Genomic DNA, 27122 nt, shown 5'->3' with positions numbered 1-27122 from the left:
ACCAGCACCCTGTACACCTGCAGCATAACCTCCCTGTTTTTAAAATCCATCCCTCTAGCGATGAAAGCAAATAATCCATTTGCCTTCTTAATTACCTGCTGCACCTGCAAACCAACCTTTTGTGATTCATGCACAAGCTCACCCAGGTCTCCCTGCACATCAGCATACTACAATTTTTCACCATTTATACAATAGTCCATTTTGCTGTTTTTTCCTACTGGAATGGATGACCTCACATTTACCAATATTGTACTGCATCTGCCAACTCACTTAACCTATCTATAGCCCTCTAGTGACTTTCAGAGTCCTCTGCACACTTCGGTCCATGCTGATGAAATTAGCACACTCCAGAATCTCTGAGTTGGTTACCTTGTCATGCCAAAAGATACCGAGGATATGTTTGAGACAGCGCAGGTGGGGAGTGCCCCTTTCCAGTACATGTTGTCCAGCTGCAGAGGAGTTCACTGATGATGTGGAGGCTTGGTGTACTCAAGTCCTGGAGTATAAATTGCTGTCACCATTTGAAATTTAGTATTCTTGCATTTGACTTGATGAGTGCAAGACTAAAAGCTTCAAGCACCATGTTTCTCTTCACAGCAATATAGCTGGATGTATTTGCAAGCATTACTTTGGTTAAGCTGTCACAACATATCAAAAATAATGTCTAACACACACACACAGCCATCTATGACAGCAAACTAATTTAAAGTCTTTTGTATAGATTCTCCATCAAACCAACAGTTCCAATGGGTTGCATGAGTAGGTTAATGTTCCGACTTTTATCCACCTACATAAGTTTTCCGTGTAGTTAACTGTGTTTAATGGACATGCCTCGATGAAAATACAACTTTATGCAGCTCCTGGTGTTAATTAGTCAGCCAGCAGCGAAAGAGAAAACGCAAAGATGGAAACATAGCAAAGATGGAGATAGTTTAATGTGGGGAAAGAACAGGTAATAAAATTTTTAACTGATATAACAAGAAAAATAAGAACAAAGGCCAAGTGACAGATTGGCTCAAGAGTTGAGGGATTTTTCTTGCGATGGTCAACTCTGAGACAACATTGAGACAATTGAAACAGATTTAAAGTGGTCAGTCACCTTCATCGCTGTCCCATTCTATGATTCCACTAATGATCAGGATGGGTTTGAATTCAATGGTGAGCCACTGGAGAGTGGAAAGAGTTTAGATTTTTCTAGTTACAGGTCAGGGTTTTACCCCTAGTCAATTGTTACTCAAGTTTCTACTATTGATATTCAACCAGTTTTCGAAGGGTCTTTGAATTTCAAATCTAATGAATTAGATGTGTTGATGTTGATTGTTATTAAAAAAGCGAAGGGTACATTAGCTGCACCGGGGATGCTGTTTCCATGAGAATGGCTCACACACAACATAAGATTACACAAGGGGAGAAAAGGGATCAGGCCATTCTGCCCAGCTAGACCATGCTTGTGTTTATACTCCATGGGAGCCTCCTCCCACCTTTTCTCAATATAATCAGCCTTTATGGCCTTGGTGATGATAATATGGCTTTAAGAGATGTATTTTTCACTGTTTTTTTGTGAAAAAAGACTAAGAAAGAGGCACCGAGCATTCTACTCAGAGCCATTACAGGAAACGGTTTGTAAGGTATTTTTGTAAGTGGGAACAATAGAAACAGGAGTGGGATCAATGTTTCACAGAACCAGAATTTTTAGTGTTAGTTTTTCAGTAGCAGTTGTTGCTAGGGTCTTGAAGCTAGGTTTGGAAGCTGCAGTATATTTCTCCCTGCTACCTTCTCTCTCTCTCTCTCTCTCTCTCTCTCTTTGTCTCTGTCTCTCTCTCCCTCTTCGAGTTCTCTCTTGATGCTTGTCCTCCTGGATTGGAGAATTGGCTGAGAGACAATGTATTTTTATGAATTTGCCTTTGTCAAGGGTGTGTTTATGGGATGTTACTATATTGAAACAGTTACTGTTTAGTAGTTAAATAATCTATTATTCTGTTAAATTTTCCAATAAAGTTGTTATTCCAATTTCGTCTTTCTTTTGTTGTATCTTACATACACTATAGTATATAAATAAAATGTGTTCTGCTTCAAGACTCATAGTTTGACCAATCAAATTTCACCTGCAATGCAACTTGCCTTTAAAGTCAGAAAAAGATTGTCTAGGCTATCTCCTTTAAGTATTTTGAGGGGGTTTGGATTAGATTAGTTTCTCTGCAGTATGGAAACAGGCCCTTCAGTCCAACAAGTCCATACTGGCTGTCCGAAGAGAAACCCACCCAGACCCATTCCCCGTATTCACCCCTGACTATGGGCAATTTAACATGACCAATTCACCTAACCTGCACATCTTTGGATTGTGGGACAAAGCCAGAGGACACCTACGCAGGCATGGGGAGAATGTGCAAACTCCACACAGTCAGTTACTCAAGGCAGGAATCAAACCTGGGTCCCTGGCACTGTGAGGCAACAGTGCTAACCACTGAGCCACCATGCTGCCCTGTACTGCAGGGTGGTTTGTTCTGGTCCATAACATTTCCCATTCCCTTTTCCATAATTTCACTTGATAGTTTCCCCTGTGACCAAGCTGCTGCTTTAACAAGGTCAGGTTGTCCTTGGATTTCGTTTCAGAGAGGTTGGAAATGACACAGTTCAGAAAAGTCTGAGTTTGGATAGATTTTAGGGCCAGTCTTTTACAGCTAACAGACACTGCCTCAGGCAGAAGGCTTTCAAGTTTAAAAGCAACTTGTATAATGAAAGGGGAGTGGCCAGTTCTCCCAGCTCAGCTTTTCTCTGGTTTGGGTTTTTTGGAGTAGTAATGAAGAAAGGCTGTTGGAAGCAGCTCCCAGTCAGTTCTCTCTCTCTGACCTCTATCCTGGAAGGACTTGAGTTTATTTTTACCCTTTATGCCAAGGGGTGTTTATGGGGATTGTTGCAAATATTTTGGAACAGCATCATTTAGTTGGGATACGCTGTTGGGTTTTCGGATAGGATAGGTTATTCGGTATTCTGTTTTCAGTTCTTTGTGCTTCATTCAGTAATCTTGTAAATAAATTCTGTTTTCTTTAACATGAAGTGGTTTGACCAGCTGGTTCTCTCCTGGAATATCCACTGTACACCTGCTTAAAACAACGAGCAAAGTTAGGGTCTGGCCTCGTCCATAATACCCTTAAATTCATCTACACCACTCACTTCAATCACACCCTATGTGAGCCAAGTTCCCCATTCTTACCATTTTTTTGGTGAAGATGTTTAGTCTGAATTCTCTATTAGATAGCTTGCTGACTATCTTATGTTGGTAGCCTTTAATTACACTCTGCACTGAAGGGGGAATATTCTCTCTCCATCCAAAACCTAGGGTTGCAAACACTCCAAGGTTGTCCTAGAGTCTCAAAGAATTAAAAGATTCATCTCCAGGTCATAGCTCTGACCAGCTGCAAGAAAATAACTGGAGAATTGAAAACGGAGTTCTTCGTTCATCATAAAAACAAAATGGGCACGGGGATCAAAAGCAGCCTGGCTGACAATTAAGAATCATCCAATTGGATAAGGAAAAGTGTGTTTGCTTTCTGACTGGTAAAGGTAGGTAGAGGCCTTGAGGTGGACATATTCGATGATCAATGGCAAGAGTGTGGAGGTAAGATGGAGGGAGGCAGGAGTCCATGTGACAATGGGAATATGCTCAAGCAGAGTTGGCGATTCTATTCCCTGCTAGGACCTTTGAAGTGGTGAGCTTGTCATCAAATGTCTGACACAATTACAACATTTAAAAGGCATCTGGATGGGTATATAAATAGGAAAGGGTTTAGTGGGATATGAGCCGGGTGCTGGCAAATGGGACTAGATTAATTTAGGATATCTGGTCGGCAAGTTTGGACCAAAGGGTCTGTTTCTGTGCCATATAGCTCTCTAACTCTGTAAATGGTTTGTCCAGCAGTGCCCTTTTCACCAGGGCCCGGACACATGTGCGCAGTCCAGCTCAACCTCAACCAATTACAACTGCACTGCAAGTGGGCATCAGAGCCACCCCACATTTGCCACGGGACTATGCCTACATCAGGAAACGATAAGAATTCATTTTTGTGTTTTAAACAGCAGTCGCAGCTTTAAACCCACAAAAACTCAGCAGCTGCCGGTCTGCCCACGTGACTGGGAGATAGGAGACAGAGGACAGATAGAATCCACACTAGACCAACATTACCCATGACTCATGGGCCAAAACTCTGGAATTAATTAAATATGGAAACCCATCTCCTAATCACATCAAGAGACTGACTGAAACACACCCATACCCATCGATATGGAGCCATTCTGACACAAAGGACAGGCATCCACCAGACAGGAACGGACAGACCAATACACACCAATACCCCAAGGGAACAAAGTGGGGTGCTAGCCCCTGCCCTCACAGAGAGAGACAAGCAGATAATACCCGGACCCGTTTTACATAAACCAATTAGCACCCTATTGTGCGTGCCCTGCAACTCCCCTTGGATGCAGGAAACAGCCTATTCGCACCTACTCCAGTGATGATGGGGAATTATCATCCCATTCATCCTCAAATCCCACACATCCTGACAACTAAAAGTACATAATATGAAGCTGCACGCGGGAACAGCAGAGCAGCCGAGATTCGGACCTCGGTTGGTCTCCGCCGGCGTTACTGCAGTAATAAACGTTACCGATTGTTGAACCGCACTCTGGGCTCGGACTGATATCATTTCATCCGCGCTAACAGCGCCAAACACCGGCAAGAAATAAAGACAAAGATTGAGCCACGGTTTATGATCACTTTCTGTGTGGCCTCAGTGTTGAGCTGAGCATGGAAAGGAATATGAGACGAAAAGTGGGAAGAGAAATTACATAAGATCAAGCTCTGCGGGTAAAAGGTGATTGGTCAGAGGCAGAGGAGCAGTTTAGTCTAAAGTAGGTTTCAAAATCCATAACTGGAGCAAACAATTGTGTGTCGCATGGAAACAATTGGTCCTGAAACTGATATGCAAAATGCAAAAACAAGGATTAGCTCTCTTTCTAATAGACCATGCGACACTTCTGATTATGTGCTAAGCTTAACCATCTGGGCTGGATGAAGACATATGGCACTAGCTATTAAATATAGTTGTTAGTTAATGGTGTGTGCAATTCTGTAAAGACTGAAGAAATGAGACAATATTATAAGGGCCCCTCAAGCAAAACCTTTATATCAACCGTGATTTTACATAACCTGGCAAATGCATGCTATTTCTTGGCACTTCATTACTACTTTCATGTAGCACAGGGAATGTGTAAGGGAGCAAACTATAGTGTCTTTGGGCTAACCTGTGCTGAAGAGAAAGGGGCAGATGCCCACTGGTTATCAGATTAACCGGCTCTGCAGAAACGATTCTGACTCTATTTACCAACATCCCCAACCCTTTCCAGGGAAGTTACCAAACATTCATAAAGACTGTGCACTTAAAGAGTATCTGAGTCATAGGGAAAATGTTCAACCGTCTTCAGAACATCACTTATGAAGTTGCCCTCTGCCCCTAATCAGTAGGCAGCAGAACCCCAGAGGAATGATTTGAGGCATCTTCAGGCAACATCGAGCCATTTCAGTCCCCCATTCACTTTGAGCTATGGATGAAATAACTATATATGTCATAACCAGATAACGTCCTTCCAGCCAATTGCACACAGCCAACTCAATGAGAGTTTTAGCCACAATTAATAATAATTAACAGAAAAGGAAAGATGAAGAAATGATTGTGAGCTATATATATGGTTTGGATATCAACAAACACATCGAGTTAGACCCCATCTACCACCCCCTGAGAAAAAGAACAGGAAATGACATCACCACAGGAAATGACATCACCAACCCAAAGAAACTCAAACATATAAATAGAAAGCAGGAATCATGTGCACTGCTTTATCTGCGGCCCACTGAAGATGTTACCTAGAAGGGTGACGAAACATCAGGAAATGAACCTCCCAGCTCAGTGAGCAAACTTACATCCAGAACCTCAACCTGAGCTACAAATCTTCTCAAAACTCACTATGATTTGGATAGTAGTGTCCTGGGACCTATGCAAGCCTTACAATTCCAAGGCCTAATTTCGGGCTGTCCTGTAACATGTATGCTCAAGTTATCACTCCATTGTTCAGATACCCCCGACAGTCCCTGTATTTTCCTTTCTGCTCTGCAAATGCAATGATGTGCGATCTCTCAGGGCAAGGCAAAATCCGGGGGTTTTCAATTGGCCTGTGGATTCATGGGTTAGATAGTCAGGAGGAGAAGGGTTGGGGAAATACAGTCAGGGATTCCTCTCTCATTGTTGTCATCCAGTGATCCTGGGTGGAAACTCCTTAGGGAAGTAAAGATCACACCAGAGCAAACTCCAACACATTCAGACAGGATGACTGACTGCTCAGTCACAACTAATGCAACAAAGTTCTGAAGGTAGAGGGGAAAAACAGGAAGATGGCAAAGAAAGAGAGTTGGGGACAAGATGAGCAGTTTGAAAAATATCTACCCAACAGCATAGCAAATTGCCCAGATTTATCCTGTACGCAAAAAGCAGGGCAAGTCCAACCAGTCATTACTGACCCATCAGTCCGCTCTCATACATCAGTAAAGTGATGGGAAGTGTTATCAACAGTGCTATCAGGCAAAAGCCGCTCATAAATTCTAAGCACAGCAAAACACAGAAAATGTTACCCAGGTTGGGTTTTGTCAGGACCACTCAATGTCAGACCTCATTGTAGGCTTGGTCAAAACATAGACAAAAGAGCTGAGTTCCAGAGGTGATGTGATTGCATTAATATCAAAGCCACATTGACTGAGTGTGGCATCAAAGAGCCTTCAGTAAATTGGAGTCAATGGGAATTAGTGGGAAAGCTCTCCCTCTAAGTCTTACCTTGGACAAAGAATGATGGTGGTGGTTGTTGGAGGATTGTCCTCTCAGCTTCAGGCCATCTCTGCAAGCATTCCTCAGGCACAAGGCCCAACCATCTTCAGCTGCTTCATCAATTGACTTTCCTTCCATCATAAGGTCAGAAGTAGAGATGTTTACCAATGATTTCACAATGTTCAGCACTTTTCGTGATTCGTCAGATATTGAAGCAGTCAATATTCAAATGCAGCAAGATCTGTACAAGGTAACATTTGAGCCATACAACTGCCCGGAAATCGCCATCTCCAACAAGACAGAATCTGGCAATCACCTCTTGACATTCATTCAATGACATCACCATCACTGAATCACCCGCTATCAATATCCTGGGGATTACCATTGACCAGAAACTGAACTGGACTCACCACATAAACACAGTGGCTATAAGAGCAGGTCAGAGACGAGGAATACTGTGGCAAGTAACTCACCACCTGATTCCCCAAAGCCTGTCTACCATCTACAAGGCACAAGTCCCCACTTACCTGGTTGAGTGCAGCCCAAACAACACGAAAGAAGCTTGACACCAGTCCGTTTGATGAGTACCATATTCACAAACATCCACTGCCTCCACCACTGACACACTGTAGCAACAGTATATGCTAGCTACTAGATGTATTGCAGACATTCGCCAGGGTTCTTTGACAGGTCCTTCTAAAACCACACCAAGGACAAGTGCAACAGATATGTGGGAATATAACCACATCAAGTTCACTCACCATCCTGACTGGGAATATATTGTCATTCCTTCAGTGTCACTGGTTCAACATCCCGGAATGGCACTGTCGATGTTCCCACACCCCAAAGACTGCAACAGTTCAAGAAGGCAGTTCACCATCAAAGGACATTAGGCCTTAGCAAAGGAATGCTGGTCTACCTTGTGCAGACGACGTCCTCTGAATGAGAAAAATGCTTTCAATCTAGTAAATCTGTCCTGAACTATCTCTAATGTATCTACATCCTTCCTTAAATAAAGAGACCAAAACTGTACACAGTATTTGCGATGTGGTCTCACCGAGGCCTTGCTTTTCAGAAGTGCTTTCTGCTTATTAATGATGAAACTGTTCTGATTCTATGTTTCTACAGCCTTTCCCTTCTACACACCTTTCGGAAATAGAGAGTGAAACCTCTCAATCACTATTTGGAAGACCTTCTATCATTGGAACAGGAGAAGGCCATTCAGCCTATCAAACCTGTTCAACCATTCTTTTAGATCATGGTCAATCTGTATCTTAACCTCGTTTATCAGTCTTGGTTTCACATCCCATAATGTGATCACTCAAGAATCTAACAATTTCCATTTTGAATTGAGTACCCATCTTGTAAATTAAGTTTATTTTCCAGGTAGAAAGTTTTAACTTTCTTTCTGAGACTAATATCTGTTGGCTCCTCCATGCCTGGAACTGTGAGCAGTTATTTAAGGAGATTTAATAATGTAGGGAGGATTTGAGACAAAAGTCCCAAAGCAGCTCCAACAACATTTATAACTGAGCTAATTCTTTCTACACCCATCGTAAATCATTCTAATCAAATTTGATAACTTGTGTAGGTCTTCATGAAGCTATTACATAAACTTTGTTAAATAAAATATTAAAAATGAGTTTCAAATTCGTTTTTGATTTCTTTTTTTCCACGACCACATCCGAGTCATCCTACTGCTTAAGTGACAGTTAAATTTACTCTTTCTAAATGAGCTGCAATAAGAAGAGATTATCTCATGTCATTCCTGATTAGTTGAGAGTGAATGATATCATTATCATTTGGGATAAATTCAGTTAAGCAGCATCGAAATGCACATCTAAATCCTAAACTGCACAGTTCAGTTTTGTTAGATGACTCACACCTTTCAGGTTATCAAGGATGGTTCATTCAAGTGGCAGATCACCTAAATGAGTATATGCACTAGTGTCTGTCAGTTCAAACTATTGCAATGATGTGTCAATTATTCCAATGAAGGCACTATGCTGTTATTATATCAGTGTGAAGTGTGCATTGAAATGCAATCGTGAACAAATGTCTTATCTAGTCTGCCTCAGTCATGTGACCTCTTCCATGACGTATACACCCTCCAGACTGACATCTTAAGCTTCACTTCAATAAAGCCTTTGTGTTGTACACATGAAACATGGTGTCAGAAATGGTGACTATCCAAAGCTAAAATGAAAAGCACTGCACAGAGCTGTGAGATGCCATTGATAAAGTAAAAAAACAAAGATCACAGTGAAAACACAAAACGATGACTGCAGCTTTCCCCTGCGAGCTCCTGTTCAAATGACTGAAAAAATGAGGCAAAATTGGGAATTATTCCATGAATACTGATAGAATTATGCAGTAGCTCGATTTATTGAACAAATCAGAACAGTTACAAATCGCTACACTTTTGTCACAGTTGGAAAGGGATTGTTTCAAAATAGATTTCACGGTAAACCCCTCTGAAGAGTAAAATATAGATACCGCAGAAGCTTTAAAACAATATTTTCAAAGCTTTGAAAGCACATTTTGAGCCCCAAGTGATTGTTGCATATGAATGATCAGATTTCAGAATGGAGCTCTCAAATTTTAAATTTAAATGTTGATCCCACTCTTTATGCACCTCTGCAGTAACATTGTGTTCCTTACTCTATTACCTTATTGCACTTTGGGTGGAATACCCTGTCTGTACTGCACGCAGAACATAACTTTTCACTGCAACTGTGACAATAAAGTAAAAAAAAATCGATGTTTTCAATACTAGAGAATACATTGAGAAAGATTGATCAACATGTGAATTCATTAACTCAGCTGGCAGAACCCTGTGAATTTGCACAATTAAAGAATGAGCTAATTAGAGACAGATTGGTATTAGGAATAATACCAATAGGATGGTTCATTCCACTATAAATGCCGGAGGAAACATCACAGAAGCGCTTCACAGGAGGATCCCAAGCACTGAGGATATCACCTAGACAGGGATCAAAACGTCTGCAACACAAATTCCCAGCTCAGCGAACAGAACCACAACAACGAGCACCCGAGCTACAAATCTTCTCCCAAACTTTGATCCAAAAGTGTAAACACACCAACTGAGAGAAGGTAAACTTACATCCAGATGAGCAATTAACCTGTCCAGAATTCCAAATTTGTCAATCTACAGCTAGAGCAGATTAATGCAGAAGAAACCAAGTGTTATACTGACAGAAACTCCAGACACACAGGGCAGAACAGTCAGAGACAAACAATGGGATGTGAATAATGCAGAAGGCATCATGCAAAGTGGGAAGGCATGTCCAATACGGAGAGACCAGGGTTCTCACTGCAAACACTTGAAACATTCTGCACACAAGTCTCTGGCTAGAAGGAAGCACAACCACAGGTACAGATGGCCACTGGAGAGATAGTGGCTGAAAATTCTGTCCAGAGTGTTTCGGACAAGTTGATAAGGTGAGACATGGTTTGTGACTATTAGAATGAGATCCAGTAGTGCATATAGTTGGTAACTTGGGTAACCAAAAATGTACATAATTATGCATGCCCTTTTACATACAGAACTGGCTCAAAGGTAGAAGACAGAGGGTGGTGGTGGAGGGTTGTTATCCAGACTGGAGGCCTGACTAGTGGAGTGCCACAAGGATCGGTGCTGGGTCCACTACTTTTTGTCATTTATATAAATGATTTGGATGTGAGCATAAAAAGTATAGTTAGTAAGTTTGCAAATGACTCCAAACTTGGAGGTATAGTGGACAGCGAAGAAGATTACCTCAGATTACAATAACATCTTGATCAGCTGGGCCAATGGGCTGAGGAGTGGCAGCTGGAGTTTAATTTAGATAAATGCGAGGTGCTGCATTTTGAGAAAGCAAATCTTAGCAGAACTTATACACTTAATGGTAAGGGCCTAGGGAGTGTTGCTGAACAAAGAGAACTCAGAGTGCAGGTTCATAGCTCCTTGAAAGTAGAGTCGCAGATAGATAGGATAGTGAAGAAGGCGTTTGGTATGCTTTCCTTTATTGGTCAGAGTATTGAGTACAGGAATTGGGAGGTCATGTTGCAGCTGTATAGGACATTGATTTGGCCACTGTCGGAATATTGCATGCAATTCTGGTCTCCTTCCTATCAGAGGGATGTTGTGAAACTTGAAAGTGTTCAGAAAAGATTTACTAGGGTGTTGCCAGGGTTGGAGGATTTGAGCTATAGGGAGAGGTTGAATAGGCTGGGGTTGTTTTCCCTGAAGCGTCAGAGGCTGAGGGGTGACCTTATAGAGGTTTATAAAATCATGAGGGGCATGGATAGGATAAATAGACAAAGTCTTTTCCCTGGGGTGGGGAGTCCAGAACTCGAGGGCATAGGTTTAGGGTGAGAGAGGAAAGATGTAAAAGAGATCTAAGGGGCAACATTTTCACGCAGAGGATGGTATGTGTATGGAATGAGCTGCCAGAGGAAGTGGTGGAGGCTAGTACAATTGCAATATTTAAAAGGCATCTGTATAGGTATATGAATAGGAAGGGTTTGGAGGGATATGGGCCAGATGCTGGCAGGTGGGACTACATTGGGTTGGGATATCTGGTTGGCATGGACGAGTTGGACTAAAGGGTCTGTTTCCATGCTATACATCTCTATGACTCCAAGACTCTTTGTTCTCCCCTCAGTCTTCCCTGCTCCAAAGGTAACAATCCAAGCCTATTTAGTCTCTCATTGTAGCTCAGTATCTCCATCTCAGGCAACATTATGGTAAACCGTCTCTGTGCAATCACATCCTTCCTATAGTGAGGTGACCAGAACTGCACACAGTACTCCAGTTTGGCCTGACCAATGCTCTATACAGTTCCAACATTACGTACTTGTTCTTATACTCTATGCCAGGACTGATGAAAGTAAGTGTCCCATATGCCTTCTTAATCATCTTAATCACGTGCTGTGCCCACTTTAGGGATCTGTGACTTGGTCTTCAATGGATGTGAAAGATCCCATGGCCACTGTTGAAAGAACAGGTGAGGTCTCCCTGGTTATCTGGCCAACTTTTAGATTTCAACCAAAAAATAGATTATTTGATTATTACTGTTTGTGGGAGCTTGCTGTGTACAAATATGCTGCTGCATTCGATACATTACAACAGTGACAACTCATCAAAATATTTCAGTGGCTGTAAAGAGTTTTGGGACATTCAAGGATGCAAAATGAAAGACAATGTCTGTCTTGCTCATGTGGAGCACACCAGAATGCACTCGCTGCAGCTTAAGACTTAGAAAATAAGAATGAATCAACTAGAGAATCCTCTTACCTTGAACATCTGCTTGACTTTCTGGCGTGGCAGATTAACATTGAGCTTATGCATCAGCTGCAGGACCTCACCAACACTCAGGCAGCCGTCCCCATTCTTATCTGCTTCAGCAAATGTCTGCTTTAGCCATGTGAGGAACAGTTAAAGACAACACGGAGAAATGGAGCTCACCTTCATTGACTATTGCTCAGGGACCTTCAAGGCAGTGGGATAGACTATGCATTTGGATATGTTGAACAGGAACCGATGAGCCTGATGGGCTGAGTGGCCTCTTCCTATTTCATATTCTCTCGTGCACTTGATGATGCACCAAGACTGACCAGTACTCAAAAAAGGCTTTTCTTTATAAAAACCAATTTGAGTCTGACAGACCTTGGCAACAAATTTGGAGACTGAGGGAAGGATCTGCGAATTTAAGTTGGGAAAATTGAAGGAAAATGAGTGGGAGGACAAAGATAGGTAGATTAGATTACTTACAGTGTGGAAACAGGCCCTTCGGCCCAATAAGTCCACACCGACCCGCCGAAGCGTAACCCACCCATTCCCCTACATTTACCCCTTTACCTAACACTACAGGCAATTTAGCATGGCCAATTCACCTGACGTGCACATCTTTGGACTGTGGGAGGAAACCGGAGCACCCGGAGGAAACCCATTTTTGAACAGTAAAGGAATGAAGGAATTTTGGTGAGCGGGTGGGTAAGCCCATGAAAAGATCAGCCATGATCTTGTTGATTAGCGGAGTAGGCTCAATGGCCCAGATAGATTAGATTAGATTCCCTACAGTATGGAAAGAGGCCCTTCGGCCCAACAAGTCCGTACCAACCCTCTGAACAGAGACAAAGAGTCATTCAAAGAGGGTTACCAACTCACCCAGACCTATTCCCCTACCCTATAATTGCCCCTGACTAATGCACCTAACACTATGGATAATTTAGCATGGCCAATTCACCTGACCAGCACATCTTTAGATTGTGGAAGGAAACTGGAGCACCTAGAGGAAACCCACACAGACACAGGGACAATGTGCAAACTCCATACAGACAGTCACGCAAGGCAGGAATTGAACCCGGGTCCCTGGCACAGTGGGGCAGCAGTGCTAACCACTGAGCCACGGTGCCACACCATGCCTGATGGTCTTCTCCTGCTCCTATTTCTTAACCTCTTATTAAGGGAATGCAAAACGCAATCTCTTTCTGAAACACCAGACTCATGGCAGGATTCAGCGCAGCCTCTGGCATGTTCTCTCATCTAATACACCCGAAAGATTGGTTCTCTTGAAAGTGTGCTCCACTGATGGAGCTCAGAGGAAGAGGTCAGCAGCTGAAGCTCATCAGCAGGTCATAAGTATCAGAGCTTCATTTGTTCTGTTTTTCCCACTCTGCTGTAGATATCCATTAGCAAACAGAAAGCAAATCGCATCTCTCATCAGCATTAAAAGTGTGTTGTGATGTGGTGGGCCACCACATTGTTTTGTTTTCAATCTTCCTGCCTTAGAATCATTAATAGTAATGAGTGTGACATTAACATTAGGTAACAGAAAGTTACCAACAGATCATGAAACACAGGGCTGCTCCAGGCAAACCTCTGTTGTCTAAATAGGCAAAGTAAAGATGGGTGCTGAAAATAAAATACTGCAGGAGATTTCAGTTTAACCCAAATAGCACAGAGTCTGGGGTTCATCTTCAAATCCAAAGAGAGAGAACCATTCAGAGATGAGAGGGAATTTTTTGTAAAACTAATTCAGGGCAATCCTCCTGCATTGCCCTGGAACCTCCAAAGATTAAAAAATCATTTCTAAGCCACAGCTACAAACAACAAAAGCCCCCACTGAGGAAAATTACCTGGATGCTAAATAAATTACTTACTCTTTTTAAATCGGACATGTTAGCTACCAAAGTTAGGTGGGATTGGGTGTTGTGTGATTAAAGCTCCAGGAATATGTTAAGAGTTGGTAACCCTCTTTGAATGACTATTTGCCTCTGTGGGGAGTAGGATTACAGGGGAATTCCTTTCACAGAGCCAGTATAGATGTGATGGGAACAATGATTATCTGCATTATGGATATTTTTAATCGACCTGTTCTGAGATGTTATGACACACCTTTGGAGCAGGTAGGACTTGAATGCGAGGCTGTCCAGGCCAGAAGTAGAGATAGTGCCAGTGCACAAGAGCCCTTGTGCTGCACCATACATCGTCTGTCAATGATTATACACGGTCTATCAATGATTATACGATGGCTATCGGTGATTATACGATGGCTATCAGTGCTTATACAAGGTCTCTCAATGATTATACGATGGCTAACAGTGATTATATGATGGCTATCAATGATTATATGATGGCTATCAATGATTATATTATGGCTAACAGTGATTATATGATGGCTATCGGTGATTATACAAGGTCTCTCAATGATTATACGATGGCTAACAGTGATTATATGATGGCTATCGGTGATTATACAAGGTCTCTCAATGATTATACGATGGCTAACAGTGATTATATGATGGCTATCGGTGATTATACGAGGTGTATCAGTGATTATTCAAGGTCTATCAGTGATTTAACAAGGTCTATCAGTGATTTAACAAGGTCTATCAGTGATTATATGATGGCTATCAATGATTATACACGGTCTATCAGTGATTATACATGGTCCATCAGTGATTATAAAACGTCTATCAGTGATTATATGATGGCTATCAGTGATTATACAAGATCTATCAGTGATTATACGATGACTATCAGTGATTATACGATGACTATCAGTGATTATACAAGGTCTATCAGTGATTATACAAGATCTATCAGTGATTATACGATGACTATCAGTGATTATACAAGGTCTATCAGTGATTATACAAGGTCTATCAGTGATTATACGAGGTCTATCAGTGATGATATGATGGCTATCAGTGATTATACAGTGTCTATCAGTGATTATACAGTGTCTATCAGTGATTATACAGGGTCTATCAGTGATTATACGATGGCTATCAGTGATTATACAAGATCTATCAGTGATTATACGATGACTATCAGTGATTATACACGGTCTATCAGTGATTATACAAGATCTATCAGTGATTATATGATGGCTATCAGTGATTATACAAGATCTATCAGTGATTATACGATGACTATCAGTGATTATACAAGATCTATCAGTGATTATACGATGACTATCAGTGATTATACAAGATCTATCAGTGATTATACAAGATCTATCAGTGATTATACACGGTCTATCAGTGATTATAGAATGACTATCAGTGTTGTCCCTCAACTAAGAGTCTCCTTTTACTCATCCATTAAAACCTGGAGTGATGGCCTTCTAAAGTGTGATAAGGAATTCCACCCAACAAACTCCAGTTCCTGAGAGACCAGAGTCTACAAGTTGCTCTCAAATCCCAAATCCAGGGTTAATTCGCAAGTTGTACTGATATTGTACACTGTACTCCCTAGCTCTGTGTGACACTTTTTGGCTGAAGATTTAGAAATGCATGTTCTCAGCATTTCTCCCTGACAGCTGAGCAGATGTTGTGTGAAAACACCAAACCACTTTGCAATGTGTATTAAATGTAAATTAATGGCAATGTGGATTTAACTGCACCACACCCGACACAGCCCACAGAGTTTGGGGACTCGGACTTCAGCAGTGTAATTACTCAGGTAGGTAGACATCCTTTCTCATCTTTTCTGCCCCTCAGAGCTAGTCTAATGGCTCTCACCTCTGGTTTCAGACAGCGTCACCAAAATAACATTCTCCCCTGGTTCTGACCCAGCCAACTTGGAAGTTTGAGATTGCATTTAGAAACATTAGGGTTGCTAACATGCCACGATTGTCATGGTGATTCCTGGAATCAAAGTATTAAAAGGATAAACTATTCTCATCACGGCTGACATTACAAACACCAGGGGTCACCGATTTAATGTTTTGGGTGAGAGGTGGTGAGGAAGAACCTTTTAAAACAGCAAGTGGTACAAACCTGGGCCTCACTGTCCGTGTCGGAGTGGAAATGGTGACGATTAGTAGTTCAAAAGGAAACTAAATGACCACTTCAGGAAACTAGGAGCCCTGGGCTCTGGAGATGGATTAAGGGAGATGGGTCGGATTGGATTGCTCAACAGAGAGCTGGAATAGACTTCAGTGGGTTCCTTCTATGCTGCTGTGACTCTGTAATCCCCAGGTTGCTGCTGAGAGTTTGCGACGCTGAGTCATTCCAACAGTGTGGGATCAATTCTCGTATTGGCTGAGGTTACCATGAAGGACTCTCCTTCTCAACCTCTCCCCTCGCCTGAGGTGTGGTGACCCTCAAGCTAAACCATCACCAGTCAGCTCTCTCCAATGAGAGAGCAGCCCTAGGGCCTGTTTGGACTATGGCAACTTTACGTTTCCTGAGAGAAACCAGGATAGAAAAAAATAGGATCATAAAAAAAATTGTATATTTATTTCAACAGCTTTGGTTATCAACTTCAGAAATATTGGAAAGGACACTTTGACTGAGAGTCAAGGATCATTTTCAGTCAGGAAAACAATGGATTGTGGGAAGATGTCATTCCACAAGGATTGACGGATCAAGTGACCAATTGGAGATGTGTGGAAGCAGGCAAGACATCATGAGATGGAAGGTTCATCCAATCAGAGATGGCAAACTTCAGCCTCTCCCACTGTCTCACCAAAATTAAAGGGCATTTTCTGAAACTATTTTTTGTCATGTATTCCCAAAACAAAAAGCATCAAGTGTAACCGGGTTGAAGACCAAATGCCGTTGCTGGAAAGGATATTGGTCACGTGTCCTCTGCCGTTTCGAAAGGCTGTCTTCATCACTGATCCCTGCCATTAAGTACTTGAGGCCTGTGATCCACGTTCGGGCCTCCTCACCATTTGATGAAACCAGATCAAGAGATTCCATGTGGTCCCCATAGTAAATACTGAAGCAGCAGTTTGGGTCGAAGCTCCCTTCTGGGTAACGCTGGAAGATCTCTGATTGCTTCCCCTCGCACACTTCTCGAATGGCATCGATTGAAACTGTGTACAGAACAAAGGCCACAGCATCTTATGAAAGGAAGTCAAAACCCATAATATCATCACCATTTTCTTATTAGAAAGAACATGCAATTATACTGTGGCACTCATTACCCCTGGGCACCGAGAACAATTTCATAGTCAATAATATACTTTTGAGCTGTTGAGTGGCTTTTCTGGACTTGAAATGTTAACCCTATTTCTCTCTCCCCAGATGCTGCTGAGTTTCTCCAGCATTCTGTGTTTGTTTCAGATTTCAGGCCACCCCAGTATTTTGCTTTTAAATTAAAAACTGGTAAGCTGGAGAGCTGCATACAGGAGCTTGCTGTCTGCAAATTGGCTGCTGTGTTTCTGACTACAACAGCACTTCAAAAAGAACTGCATTGGCTATACAGAGCGTTGGGACTCCCTAAGGTTGTGAGAAACCATGTATAAATACAAGTCTTTCTTTGCACCTACCTCTGGCTCAAGATTTCTAGGAGGTGGGAGTGCAGTCAGATTCCTGAAGCCTGTCACAATAGCACATTGCACTTCTGCCACTGGTTGAAAAGCAGCAGATAATCAATTTGTTTGAAAAAATGTCACCGCCTTCACTAGTACCTCCATAAGCAGCCTGACCCATTCCCTTCTAATCTCTGCATTGCCCATATAACCTATTGCACACCAATCCCCATCCCTACCTCAATTCCCTCGCCTCAGCCAAGACTGCACTGGCTCCGTGGCAGGGGGCAAGTGAACAGCAGTCCTAAGGTGCAAACAATGGGAAGCATACCAGAGGAGGTCTTTTTCTCCTCTACCAACAACTATAACATTCCTATTGTTATAAAGGAGGCCCATTCTGCTGACTCACAAAAAGAGCTGACCGCTGTAGTTTGACTCTCCAGAGATGCTCATTCCAGAATATTGCACATGTTTCCATTTCAATAAACGCCTACATTTTCTGTTGAGGGTTCTTGAATTTGGATCTCACCACAATCACGAGTAAGAGCAAATGTGTCCTCAGAGATTTCTGTCCCATTCTCGAAAAGCAAAGCTTTCTGCTGCTCTTCCATGTCTCTTCTTCCACAATAGCCCACCCCACCCATGGCTGCCCATACCTTCACTCAGGTCCCTTAATAACCAAGGAAATTCCAAGGAAACAGACACATAATTTCGGTATTTAATAATTGGTCATTCCTTTGCTGTAGCATAGATTTTTTTTTGTCAAACTCTTCAACATGCTGTAAGCAATTGTTACTGATTACAGTTTTATTACACCCAACCACGCTGCATTTTGGTGACTCGTGGTATAATTACACACTAATATATTTGTAATTATGCCATTATTCAAGAAGTGTGAAGTACAGTATTGTCCTATGTTGATTTCATTACAAATACATTCTCGTCTTTAAAGAGAATGACACCACATTCAGCGCCGGGAGCCAATTAACAGAGCCACCTTGGAGAGCTGTCAACACAGCTCATTAGCATTTAATTGATTTGAGACTGCTGGTGCAGACCCATTGGTGTAATGTCAAGCACAAGTCAACTCTGTTGTACTGCAGGAGGAGGAAGAAGTATGAAAATGGGTGAATGAAATTAAGAGAGAGAGGAGATGGAGGGGAAAGAGGAAGAGCTTTCAAAGTAACAATCAGAAAAGGGAGAGAGATGGCAAAGAAAAAGGAGGCAGCAAAGTTGAAGGGAGAGGAGAGGCAGTGACAGAAGCAGGGGGGGAACCAAAAGGGTGTGGGGGGAAGACAGTGTCTCCCAGCCGTAAGACAGGTAGGGTGGAGGATAGTGGAGATTAATTATAGAGAATGACGGGTAGGGGAGAATGGAATAAAAGTGAAAGAATCAGAGGAAATGCTGGAGGCTGGTACAATTGCAGTATTTAAAAGGCATCTGGATGGGTATACGAATAGGAAGGGTTTAGAGGGATATGAGCCAAGTGCTGGCAAATGGGACGAGATTAGGTTAGGATATCTTGTCGGCATGGACGGGTTGGACCGAAAGGTCTGTTTCCGTGCTCTATGACTCTAAGTGCAGGAAATGAGAGAAAAAGTGAAGAAGAAGAATGGCTGAAGAGAAGAAAGATAATAAACATTAAGAAGGAGACAGATGGGGATGGTTGATGAGGAAAGAAAGGCTCTAAAGGGAAAGGTTCACATAAACAGTTATATTCATCATTTGATCGGTAGAGCTGACAAATCGCCAAAAGAAGCTTCCAAAACAGAAATGCAGCACTCTTTAACTTGACAAATGTTAAAGAAAGGAATGTCGACATTATGCGGTGTCTAAAACATTTAACCACATCTTCAAAAATTAATAGGTTCTGTCTTTGGTCCAAACAATGAAAAAAACTTGCATTTCTAAGGCACCGTCTTTCATATCCTGAGGCCATGCTTCACAGACAAAGAAGTACGTTGGCATCGTAGTGACTATTGGAATGTCTCAATCATGCCAACAAAACGTACACAGCAAGCTCACACAAATAGCAAATGATGATAGCGAGATAACCCGGTTTATAATTGAGTGACAAATGCATCCAGGGCCACAGGGAGAACTGCCCTATTCTTTTTCAAAATCGCACATGAACTTTTAACTTCCACCTGAAAGGGCACAAGGGACTTTAGTTTAAATCGCATTCAATGAACAAAAAGGCCCTCTGACCATTCAGCCCTCTCTCATTGCCACACTGGAATTTGTCCTAAACCCACAAATTCCAGCCTCACGCAACAGCACTGTCTCACAGCTGAGCATGCAGTATACCTTTAAGAGGCATGTGAACTGTCTCTGATTTCCCACAATCCTCAGGAGAAGCACACTACCACAGTGCCTGCTTTATGTTTGTTCTGCTAAAGTTATGTTTTAATAATAAATTGTTCATTTTTGTTTAAGTTCTAAATACAAGATCTATTATTTGTGAAGTTTGGTTGAGAACAGATGGGCAATTTTGAGGGTCTTTGAATGTTTTAATTTCACTGCATTGCAAATCCAGTGACAGTGAGACTGACTTAGCTTAGCCTGTTTTCCCTGTGTTATAACACTATTCTAAGCTGACAGGGAAGACTGTCCTCCCACAAAGACCATCCTTAGAAAGGGAGATCCAATTTAAGTCTCATCTTTTTTAGAGTCATAGAGATGTACAGCACGGAAACAGACCCTTCGGTCCAACTTGTCCATGCCGACCAGATATCCCAAACTAATCTAGTTCCCATTTACCAGCACTTGGCCCATATCCCTCCAAACCCTTCCTATTCATATACCCATTCAAATGCCTTTTAAAATGTTGCAATTGTACTAGCCTCCACCACTTCCTCTGGCAGCTCATTCCGTAAACGCGCCACCCTCTGAGTGAAAAAGGTTGCCCCTTTGGTCTCTTTTATATCTTTCCCCTCTCACCCTAAACCTATGCCCTCTAGTTCTGGACTCCCTGATCCCAGGGAAAAGACTTTGCCTATTTACCCTATCCATGCCCCCCATAATTTTGTAAACTTCTCTAAGGTCACCGCTCGGCCTCTGACGCTCCAGGGAAAACAACCCCAGCCTATTCAACCTATCCCTATAGCTCAAATCCTCCAACCCTGACAACATCCTTGTAAATATTTTCTGAACCCTTTCAAGTTTCATACATCTTTCTGATAGGAAGGAGACCAGAATTGCACGCAATATTCCAACAGTGGCCTAACCAATGTCCTGTAAAGCTGCAACATGACCTCCCAACTCCTGTACTCAATACTCTGACCAATAAAGGAAGCATACCAAACACTGTCTTCACTATCCTATCTACCTGTGACTCCACTGTCAAGGATCTATGAATCTGCACTCCCAGGTCTCTTTGTTCAGCAAAACTCCCCATTAAGTGTACAAGTCCTGCTAAGATTTGCTTTCCCAAAATGCAGCACCCCATATTTATCTGAATTAAACTCCATCTGTCACTTCTCAACCCACTGGCCCATCTGGTCAAGATCCTATTGTAATCTAGGTAACCTTCTACGCTGTCCACTACACCTCCAATTTCGGTGTCATCTGCAAAATTATTGCATGGAATTTGTTTAGCTAGCTAGAAACAATATAGAGGGTACATTTAAACATATTGTGCAATTCGGCTCAAGAATAGCTTTAAAACGCATGCTATTTAGTCATCATGTTGCTTATCTAAAGGTTAAACATATTTCTCAGCCTAAGAGCAAGCTTCAATATTTTCATGCCACAGATTAATGCCATCACTTACACATTAAATAGCCATTTGAAACCAACATTAGTAAAGTCTACATTGCTCTACATAATTCTTGTGGCTGAAAGATCCCATGAATTCATCACAAACAGAATTATTCTCAAGCCATGGCCAACATCCAGTGCTTAACCAAGACTGACAAAACTCAGTTGATGCTCATTAGAGTTCTGAAGAAAGCTCCTTGCCCTGAAATGTAACTCTGTTTCTCTTCACAGATATCTCCAAACCTGCTTAGTTTCCCTGACGCTTTTGGTTTTTATTTCAGATTTCCAGCATCTGCATTTTTAAAATTAGATCAACCAAACCTCATTGCCATTTGTGGTACCACCATCTCGGCTGCTTTTACCCAATCAGAATTGTCAATGTAACTCAAAGTGAGAAATCCTTCCGCAGGTATGAAGAGCCCACAGGTGGTTCTTGAGCTAGCACTGAGGCTGTCAAGACTGACCATTTCTTTTCAACACTTCTAAACAGCCAACTGAAGTTTCATTTTGAACTTGGGAATGGTGCAGATCCAAATTAACCCCCTCAATCAACAGGTTTGATTGTCTCATCTGAATGCCTGACTGGTTGCTATATATTACGGGAATGTAGTGTAATGTTATCCTTTGAGAGACTTACTGAGGAGGATGAGCCCATGATATAACAATTACCAACAGAACAAGGTTCCCACCCCATAAAAGCAAATTACTGCGGATGCTGGAATCTGAAACCAAAAGAGAAAATGCTGGAAAATCTCAGCAGCTCTGGCAGCATCTGTAAGGAGAGAAAAGAGCTGATGCTTCGAGTCTAACTGACCCTTTGTCAAAGCCCCAGGTTTGACAAAGGGTCAGTTAGACTCGAAACATCAGCTCTTTTCTCTCCTTACAGATGCTGCCAGAGCTGTGGAGATTTTCCAGCATTTTCTCATTTGGTTTAAGGTTCCCACCCCAGCCAGTCCACCTTTCATTTGCAGAGTATACACCAATCGTCATACTCTTGCACTGCTGTTTAGAAATTGCCTTTTGAAATATTAAATCCATTGTAAAAGGCCTGAGGAAGCTGTCAGTTCCCACAATGAAGGAGCCTCTGATATCCTTTCACACATTTCCATCTTGTGTCAGTTTATCAGGTTTGTTAAAGTTACTCTATCTCCACCAGGTAGCTCCTCGCTACTTCATACTATTGCTATTGTCAAAGGTTTTCACCTTTCGCCTGATTAGAAGCCCTCCACAGATCTTGCATATTCCCTCTGTCTCTGACCACCTTCCAATCTCTTCACCTTATCAGATATCCAGTGGCTCCAGTTCATCTTTATTGACTGCCCAGATTGTAACAGTTCATTTTGAAAGAAAATTTCTCCTCCTCTTCTCTCTGGGTCTTTTGCCAATGACTTGAAATCTGTGTCCTTCGGTTACTGACTTTTCCTAACAACCAAAATGATTTTCTCTTTCCAAACTCTGACAAACCCCTTTCACAATTTTTATCACCTGGACCAAATCTGCCCTTAACTTTCTCTGATCTAAGGAGGACAACCGTAGTTTCTCTAACCTCGCCACATAACTGAGGATCCTCGTCTCTGGTTTCATGATAAAATGGAGGAATTTGACCTATTCTGAAACTTGTCAGGACTTCAAAGACAAATTGAAACAACATGGGCTACATGAAGGCATCTTTTGGATGTAGATTTGCTCGCTGAGCTGGAAGGTTCATTTCCAGATGTTTTGTTACCCTACTAGGTAACATCTTCAGTGGGCCTCAGGCGAAGCAATGCTGAAAATTCCTGCTTTCTATTTATATGTTTGGGTTTCTTTGGGTTGGTGATGCCATTTCCTGTGGTGATGTTATTTCCTGTGGTGAAGTCACTTCCTGTTCCTTTTCTCAGGGGTTGGTAGATGGAGTCTAACCCAATGTGTTTGTTGATAGAGTTCCAGTTGGAATGCCATGCTTCTAGGAACATCACCACAGGAAATGACATCACCAACCCAAAGAAACCCAAGCATATAAATAGAAAGCAGGAATTTTCAACATTTCTTCGCCTGACGCCCACTGAAGATGTTACCTAGTGGGGTAACGAAATATCTGGAAATGAACCTTCTAGCTCAGTGAGCAAACCTACATCCAAAATCTCTACCTGAGCTACAAATCTTCTAAATCTTGCTATGAAGGCATCTCTCAAATATAAGTACCTGTACAAATCCAACTGCTTCACTGCTGAGCGTCAGGGCAGGAAATCTAATGCCCTGATCCTGACTTAATGATCTGTGACTCCACCCTCTCAATAATATGGTTTGTTTTAAGTGTCCTCTGAAGGGACTAGAGGTCACCTGTTATATCAAGGTGCTGGAAGTAATGCTACAGGCACTGCAGTGGTTCACAATGTGGGCTTATCCCAGGGCAACCGGGAAGGGGCAATAAACTCACCTCTCCAAGGCAAAGGTCCACTATTTGTAGAGCAGAAATCAGGGATGTGACAAAGTACTCTCTACCTTATCTGGATGAGTACAGCTCCAATGACATTCCATAAGATTGACACCATCCAAGACAAAGCAGCCAGCTTGATTGGCAGCCTATCCACCACCTTCAACACACACTCCCCCCACCACTAGTGTTCAGTGTCCATGGTGTGTGCCTTTAACATGTACAACAGGACCTTCCACACTGCATGATCTTCTACCACCTAAAAGGACAAAGGTATGAAATGGCTGGATAGGCCATCAGCCACGGGCTCTCACTCTCCATCCTGACTTGGAAGTATATTGTCATTTCTTCACTATCAATGGATTAAAATCCAGGAACCCCCTTCCTAACCACACTGTGGGTGCACCTGGACAACTATGACCCAAGAGGTCTACTCAACACTATCTTCTCAAGGGCAATTAGGAATAGACAACAAGTGTTGACCTATCTGGCAACAGTCATATCCCAACGATGACTAAAATGATAGGAATATGGAGAGAGGGTGGGACCTTACTGAACAATGCAGCAGGCTTGAGAGACAGTAAGGCCCATAACTGCTCTTATTTATTAAGCTGTTATGATCTGGGAGTTCTGAGGAGACCGAATTAACAGATAAGTCAGAGGAGAAAGATAAATGTTCCTAAATGAGAAGACATAATTAGTTTGCTCAGTAGGTGTTTAATCTTGAGCTATTCTCTTTAGTATCAGGATCAATATTTGAGCAAGGGGAATATCAGTGATCTTGGCTACATAACAAAATGCTGATCAGAAATTAAGTTGTTACTTTAAACTGTTCATGGCTAAGCAGGATAGTTAATTATAATGCCCCACCAAGGGATATCACTTCGGTACCTTCACTTCAATTAACTTCTTCCACATCCTCAGAACCTGCTGACTCTTGCATGTCTCCTAATCAGAGAACCGAAACACGAGGGTAAGTTGGTGGTGGAGAGCACCTTAAGAATTACCTGCAGCAAATCCACAGAAGGACAAAGGGAGATGTCCACAGAAGATGCAGACCTGCATCTCTGCACTGGGGAAAACCTTTGAAAGAAATGGCCTTGTGTTGAGCTGCCTCTTTCATAAAATAAGCCTCTGTTTAAGAATAATTTTTGTTTCTTGCATTCATTGCATTAAACAAAACTATTGCCAAAGAGAATTTTATTCTTATTTGTTAGCCTCAGTCTCAGCATCAAGTGCTTCTGAGATAATCAGGTCTTTCTGCTTTTGGTTCTCGTTAATGAAGTGTCGTTCTTCATTTGCAGAAGAATATTTTTAGAAAATTATAGAATAACACCACACCAATAGGCCACAGGCTTATCATAGCTTTCTGAAAGAGCTTTCTGATTAGTTTCAATCGCCCTCCCTGTCCCGTTATTGCCCTGCATTTTCAAATATTGATCAAAATCCCTTTCAATAATTAATTTAGAATCTGCTTCCATCATCCTTTCAGTCAATGCATTCCAGATCAGCACACCCTCATCTCTCCCCTCAGGCTTTATTCTTCCATGCGCCGCACCCTCTCGTTTCACTTACACAACAACCCCGCTAGTAAAATAAATTAGCTCCCAAATTACAAACTGCTTTGATGGGGTCACATCAAGTCCACAATAACAGCCCAGTAACAGATTAGTCCATATGCTGGTCTGTCCGAGAGTTTACACTGTATACAAGCCTTGTCCCACCTAGTTGAAACCTATCAGATTTTTTGAGGGGGTTGAGAGGTAGATGCGGACAGATGGTTTCCCCTTGTGAGAGAATCTACCATCAGAGGGCATCATCTCAATGTAAGGGGTTGCCCATTAAGACAGAGATAAGGAGTTTTTTTCTCTCTTTGAGAGGGTAGTAAATCTATGAAATTCTTTATCACAGATGATTATCAAGGCTAGGTCAAAGCTGAAATGGACAGATTTCTATTAAGAAAACCAAGGACCATGGAGAAAAGGCAGGAAAACGGAGTTGAGGATTATCAGAGAAGCCATGATCTCATTGAATGATGAAACAGAATCGATGGGCCAAATAGTCTACTTCTGGTACTGCATCTTATGGTTTTAGCTACGTCATTAACCTCTTCTTTTCCTCTCTCTATTGCAACATAGGATTTCAGAACAAGATTAGGCCATTTGGCCCTACTGCGTCATTTGATAAGACTATTATGGAATGCCTACAGTGTGGAAACAGGCCATTCAGCCCATCAAGTTCACACTGACCCTAGTACAAGCAGCACGCCCAGACACACCCTCTATCCTATCCGTGTAACCCTGTATTTACCATAGCCATGCGCATCCCTGGACACTATGGGCCAATGTAGCACAGCCAATCCACCTGACCTGCACATCTTTGGACTGTGGGAAGAAACCAGAGCACCCAGAGGAAACCCACACGGACACAGGGAGAATGTACAAACTCCACACAGACAGTCGCCTGAAGCTGGAATCGAACTCAGGTTCTTGGTGCTATAAGGCAGCAGTGCTAACCACTGAGCCACCATGCCACACAAATCATGTTGGATTTGGTTGTGGTCTCAACAGAAGTTGCTTGTCTGTCCCTGCCAAGCCCGCCATCCCCAACAGCTCCCACAGCCTTTCTCTCACTTATGTACCATATTTATCCAACTCTGCTCTGAAAAATGCAATGACCAAGTCTCCATTCATTTATAGGGAAGAGAATTGGACAAACTGACAACCCTCAGAAAAGCATGTTTCCCTCATTTCCCTCATTAAAAGGGACATTTAATTTTAAACAATATGCCCTGATTCTCCTCTCACCCACAAGGGGGAAACATCCTTTCAGCGTCTGCCATATTAAGTCCCCTCAGGATCTTGCACGTTTCAATAAGACCACCTCTTCTAAACTCCAGTGGGTTCAGGCCCAGCCAGTCCCATCTTCCCTCATTGGTTCACAGACTCATCCCAGAAGCTGTTTGAACATTACTGAATTAAATCATGTGATTTATTTGAAGAAAAGCCAAGAAGAAGTGTGGGTTATTTGCTGTTTACTGGAAAAGCAAATAATCTTGGAAAAGGAGATAACCCAAAGCTTTCAAAACAAACCTGAAGAGAAATTCTAGGATCTATGCTGCCATCGCCTAGCAACAGCTTCTGGACTTCTAGTTTCTGGTTTGCCACAGACTTGGGGGCTATTGACAGGAAGAAAGTGGCAGGAAGGAAGCATATCCCTCTCTCTCAGTGAGTAAACAATAACCCATAAAATAAAATCAACTGAAGAGATAGCTCAATGAAATATTTTCTGTGAATCAGAAGA

At 42.2% G+C, this 27122-nt stretch overlaps 1 protein-coding gene across 1 annotated transcript in view; it reads right to left on the bottom strand.

Moving 5' to 3' along the window:
• Window positions 1-27122, bottom strand: part of plch2a (phospholipase C, eta 2a) — a 156989-nt gene that overhangs the window by 109821 nt on the left and 20046 nt on the right. Inside the window, exons 3-4 of the mRNA XM_087980397.1 lie at window positions 16963-17206; window positions 12172-12301 (exon numbers count right to left, since the gene is read on the bottom strand). Of these exons, the coding sequence (XP_087836523.1) occupies window positions 12172-12301; window positions 16963-17206 (374 nt within the window). The remainder of the gene's footprint in view (window positions 1-12171; window positions 12302-16962; window positions 17207-27122) is intronic.

The sequence above is a fragment of the Chiloscyllium plagiosum genome, unplaced genomic scaffold (genome assembly GCF_037043375.1).
Source record: "Chiloscyllium plagiosum isolate Xiang-an unplaced genomic scaffold, Cpla_swu_hap1 HiC_scaffold_37, whole genome shotgun sequence".
In the NCBI taxonomy this organism is placed as follows: Eukaryota; Metazoa; Chordata; class Chondrichthyes; order Orectolobiformes; family Hemiscylliidae; genus Chiloscyllium; species Chiloscyllium plagiosum.
Note: the sequence above shows the minus strand (reverse complement) of the source record. Positions and strands in the feature narration are given on the sequence as shown.